This window comes from Amia ocellicauda, chromosome 12 (assembly GCF_036373705.1).
Source record: "Amia ocellicauda isolate fAmiCal2 chromosome 12, fAmiCal2.hap1, whole genome shotgun sequence".
Lineage (NCBI taxonomy): Eukaryota > Metazoa > Chordata > Actinopteri > Amiiformes > Amiidae > Amia > Amia ocellicauda.
The window spans coordinates 19,765,001-19,770,616 of record NC_089861.1 but is presented as its reverse complement, the minus strand read 5'-3'; the positions used below and the strand labels follow the sequence as shown (position 1 = coordinate 19,770,616).

The 5,616-nt window shown below is 36.8% G+C and overlaps 1 gene segment (V, D, J or C); it reads right to left on the bottom strand.

Annotated features, from left to right (window-relative positions):
* Positions 1–4,010: 4,010 nt before the first annotated feature.
* LOC136764522 (Ig lambda-1 chain C region-like) overlaps positions 4,011–5,616 on the bottom strand; it is a 10,136-nt gene continuing 8,530 nt past the window's right edge. Inside the window, 3 exon segments of the C gene segment in view lie at positions 4,011–4,297; positions 4,970–5,070; positions 5,324–5,501. Coding sequence covers positions 4,268–4,297; positions 4,970–5,070; positions 5,324–5,501 — 309 coding nt within the window.

Here is a 5,616-nt window from a genome sequence, read left to right as displayed (position 1 = left end):
TAACAAGTGTCTCTGCATTATTAAGGCCCTTAAAAAAATTGTGAAGAAACAAGAGATGTGCGACTCTGTAAGGCTGCCACCTGACCCCACAATCCCAAAACAGAAATAAATGAACATGTTAGTTATCCCTACACCATTCTGATGATCATTTCAATTCGGCCTGCAAACAGCTGAGCAATGTTACTGACTGGGAGAGTAATTGCTTGTTATGGGATTTTAATACAGTATTAACAAAGTAAACTACTTTAACATATTAGTGTCTGCATATGAACAAATGAAATGTTATGATTAATAACAATGAAATGCATGAAACGTATATCATAAATATATTGTATCCATTATTCTAATTAAACAAATCTATGCCATGATAATTAAGCACTATTATTAATTTGAATGAAGGTGTAGGAGCTAATTATCAGGTTCATTTTCTCAGTTAAAGAGTATCTCGTCGTGTCCCGGGATTACAACAGCGCCCCACTGCATATTAATAACGTGTATGTCATCCTGCTCTCCTGTATCTGTGGGGACTGTGGTGGTGGATTGACCTCCACATCAACGCTTTCACACAAAACAGCCGAACCAGTAACATCGCTTTCACTGTCATCTGCCACTGATCGCCAGTTGTTAAAATTGGTGAAATTCCTTGATGTCATGCACTCTCGCTCGCCCTGTTAGAGGAATGAAGGTTTGTTTATTTATTTTTATGGTCTAAAAATTAATTTAGCTTTTTTTCCATCTCATAAACAATGGATGTTAATGAAACTATTAATATAAAATAAAAATGATACCCCACCTTTCAAATGTGAAACTTTGAGATAGTTGTCTTTGTACATTTCTATTTCAATTAAAGTTTTCTGGACAATGAAGTTTTAACTTTATTTTTGTTAAGCAGTCATTTTCCTGTACTTATTTTATTTGGTTGTACATAATTTACCTCCTTAAAAAAATCTATTATGATGCCTACCTTTGCACTACAGCACTCTTGCTATTTTGCACTGAAACTTATTCTCCTGCATACTTCCATATTGTTAGCACTTCCATTGCTATTGTGACTTCTACAATTGCCCTCCCCCCCACATACATATTTCAACAGATACCTAGGACTTATGTTTATCTGAACTTGTTACCTCGTTGAACTAGGATGTATATATATATTATTTTGTACGGATTACTTCGCTTTTGTAATGCTGATTGTGTAAACTATTTTTTCTGTGATGTTCTGTGTACATTTCTGTAATTCTGTAGTTTTGTATTTATCCATTTATCATGTATCATTGAATTGGGTGAGAACCGGGAAGGGTGAACTGGTTCAGGAAACGGGTGGGGGAGGTAAATTTGTGCTGGGTCACAAACCAGGTTTTCAACCACCTCTATGACCAACAAAAACCTTGTTATGAAGAAATGTGAAAATAAATACTAAATTAAAATGTATGGACTTTGATTGAAGGAAATGGTTGATACTTACCCAGTGCACAAAAGTAGTGGTAAAACAGATTTAAATAATAATAGAAAAAAAGTTAAGCCACTACATGGAAATTTAGTGAAATACCATGTGATTGAGTTGCAACAATATGTAGTACCAGGTATATGATCATATGTACTAAAACCCTAGCAGAGTATGTTATAAAGCACAGATGTGTGTGTAAGGAAACCGTGAAATATGGAATGTTTTCAGCGCTTTGGGTTATGTTTGTAGAAAGTATTTTGAAAACTTATTTGACTTTTAAGAGAATTATACAACTTTAAAGCAAAAATCTCAGAGATGTGAAGTGTCCACTAATTGACAAGGTCGGGAGTAAAGCGCTAATAAAGACGTCTTCAACAATAAGACCATAAGCCGCACCAGAGATAAGAGCAGGTTACTGGTGATTGGCAGAAACCAAAGATTAGCTGCTTAGACCATAAAGGATAAGTGTGAAATGTGGGTCTTCCAATCTCACTATGAACTTCATATTACGAGAGAAAAATCCAGTTTATATCGAAGGCTGTATTTGTGACTCCATTCAAACTGCTTATTACTGTATTGCAATGCACTGTTAGATTGAGGTGTGTAGGTATCTGAGTATGGAGAAGTATTTCTGCCTGCATCAGTCTAGTGCTGAAAAGCCTATAGGCATTTTGACATGGCGAGGTATTCCAGCACGTGATGCCTGGGTGGGACTGTCTTTCTCAGCTCTGTTTCATCATCAACGTGTCTTCACAATGTTTAGATGCTAGAGTAGGAATTTAGAAACTAATTTAGGTATCTCTCCCCCAAAAAATTATTTGAAATTCAAGCTTCCAAATTCAGTCCTTATTTAATTGTGTATTCATGTTAAAATTGATACAATCACTGTGATCTTCGGGCATGTTTATGAAACGATATCAATAGATTCGCCTCAGTTGTTTAATGATGTAATCGTCTAAAAAAACTAATTAAACCCCCCAGGAACCCCACTACGCAGTGGACTGGATTAGCCAATAGCCCACTAGCTGTGATTGACAGGGGTGGTTGTCATTGAAAAGAAAAAAAGAGGCAAACGTGAAATAAATTAATATTGAACTAAATTAATAAGTAAATGTTGAAATTAATGAATTAATGAATGAATATATGTTGAAATAATTGAATACATGTCGAAATAAATACACGAATAATTAAATAATTTAGCTTTTGAAATAAGTGTAGATAAATGTCCATGTATTTATTTCAATATTTATGTATTGATTGACTGATTGATTTCAACATATATTTATTGCTGTATGTATTGATTTATTTTCTCTATTTATTTTTAATTTTGGCACGGATAGTCCATAGATTTCAGCACATTTACACACGCAGAATATTCATGAGCATGTATGCAACACAGAACCCCAGTAGAAATCATTTAAGCCAAGTCACTAATGCAGATATTTACTGGCCCATATCTGAACTGAACAATAATAACTAGAATTTCAATAACGAGTAAGAAGTAAGTGGTTGTCCAAAAGTATTCATAATAACAATAATATAGCAGCTTATTCTCCTGAGTTATTTAGCACTGTATACAAATATGCTTCCTTATGCTCCTGCTTACTTATACATTGTTTGAACTCCTATTGTTTTGAAGAGGCCAGATAATCGAGAGAGAGATGTATTTTCAATCAAGAGGCATTTATTATGAGCGGCCGCACAGAAGAAGTTTCAGAGAAGTTACAAACTACAGGCACTTTTATGCAGACCAGACAGGAGAGACAGATAACAGGCCCACATGTCTGTCCTGTGATGAGTGATAAATGGCTAAACTAGGGAGAATTAAGTCACACGTAATGTTTAATATAAGGGGGTTGTACGATGTATCAATCCCAAATCACTGGTGAAAACTGAATCTTATAAGATCCTATAAGATCTAGGTATCCATAGCACAGTACTGTGAGACAGTGACCTGGTTTACACAGACACACACACAGAAAGAAATGCGGTTCTTCAGTTTTACTGTGCCTCCATCCTACCCCCCTACCCCGCCTTTAGCACACACCTCGGAATTAACTGTATTATGTCTGCACTTTGAACTAGGATGAATGATTGTTCATTGATATGAATTGTACTACTACACTTTTGTAATGCTTAAATGTTATTTTGTATTGATTTGTATTACTGCACTCACATGCACTATGAGCCATGTTAAACAGTCATATGCAGATTCATAAAACTTCCGCACAGGTGACAGGTGCACAGAGTCACTGTATCAGTCAAAAGTTTTGTAGAGGACAATGCAGTGTCATAGGGGACAGGTGTGTTTTTGTAGGGCTACAACTACTACTTTTACAACTGTAGCGTGTGTATGTGTGCTTGTCAGTGTCTCTCAGTGCCTAATAATAATAATTATTATTATTATAATTATAATGGTGATGATTAACCCAAAGTTAACGCAATATTAAACTATTATTATGATAGTGTCATCATCAATATAATTATTATTATCATCAATACCACATTATGTATTCAACTTCAACAATAAAACACTTTAGTAACCTCAAACAGAATAACCCAATATAAGTAGTTTGTCTTTATTGAGTTTAACTTCTTTACATTAATAAAAAGCCAAGAGAGCAATTATTCATTGCATTATATTATTATTCATCTTATTTAGCTGTGTCTGTGTGCGGTGCAGCATTTGCCTACAGCAACACAGTTAATTTCTGTGTCACAAGCTTGTCTGCAGGCCAGAGTGGTTTGGTCCACGTTGGTACAATTCTGTCTGTGTTGGCTCACTGGAGTCCAGCATCTCTTCGCTGCAGAGTACACACACTAATGTTTTTTTCTGTAGACCTTGAGTACCTGCAGAGAGAGGGAGAGGTCACTACAGTACATTAACACTGCACTGAGAGAGAGAGGGTTAATACAGTACAGACACACTGACTGGACACTACAGTACATTAACACTGCACTGAGAGAGAGAGGGTTAATACAGTACAGACACACTGACTGACTGGACACTACAGTACATTAACACTGCACTGAGAGAGAGGGTTAATACAGTACAGACACACTGACTGACTGGACACTACAGTACATTAACACTGCACTGAGAGAGAGGGTTAATACAGTACAGACACACTGACTGACTGGACACTACAGTACATTAACACGACAGAAACAGAGGGGGATGGAGGAATACAGTAATTAACACATTACAGGTCAAATCTCAGCACAACTGACTTTGAGTATTTTGTTGTCTTGAATATCATTGTGTCAAAAAGGTACTATTACTAGTGGCCATCAGCTGGGACTTGGATGCAGTACAGCAGGCAGTTTACAGTGTGTATACAGATGCTTGGTGTATACAGGGTTTGTGCAGTATATACAGTTTGAATTATAGTGTCTGCAGTGTGTTGATGAGAGTGCAGTAGAGGATATAGTGTGTATTATGGGATAATGCAGTGTGTATGTAGTGTATTCCCATATAATACAGGGTGTGTAGTGTATGCAGAGTGTTGCAGTATACAATACCTGAAATGTGTTGATAAGGGCACAATACAACAGGCTCTTGCTCAGCAGCACAGAGAAGGACAGTTTGGCCACTCGTAGAGTCTGCTGTGGAGAGCCCAGTCCTGAACAACACAAGCATACAACACACCATGAACACCAACAACACAGACACACATTATCAACACAACACACACCCTTAACACCTGCACAACACAAACACACCATGCCAACACAACACACACCCTTAGCTTAGATTTAACATACCTTTAAAATCATAACACCACCCACAATTAACACTGTCATAACCATTATACAAATTAACTGAACAACACACATAATGCCAAAACGATTACACAATCACAAATCATGTCCTACCGGGGATGGTGACAGTCTTGACCAATGGTTGGATGAGAGTAGTATGACTGACATCGCAGCTGTAAGTCCCACCCCTGAGCCAGGCCTTCTCAGAAATAGTCAGTCTGGCAGTGGTGGAGAATAGTCCCTTCTCTGAGCTCTTGATAGGCTCAGCCAGATGGGTCCTCTTGTCAATCACCTGTCAATAACACATAACATAAACACTGGAAATAGTGTAGGGCATAGAGACAGACAGAGTGATATATATTATTATTCCCTATTCTCTACAAATTATTATTATTATTATTATTATT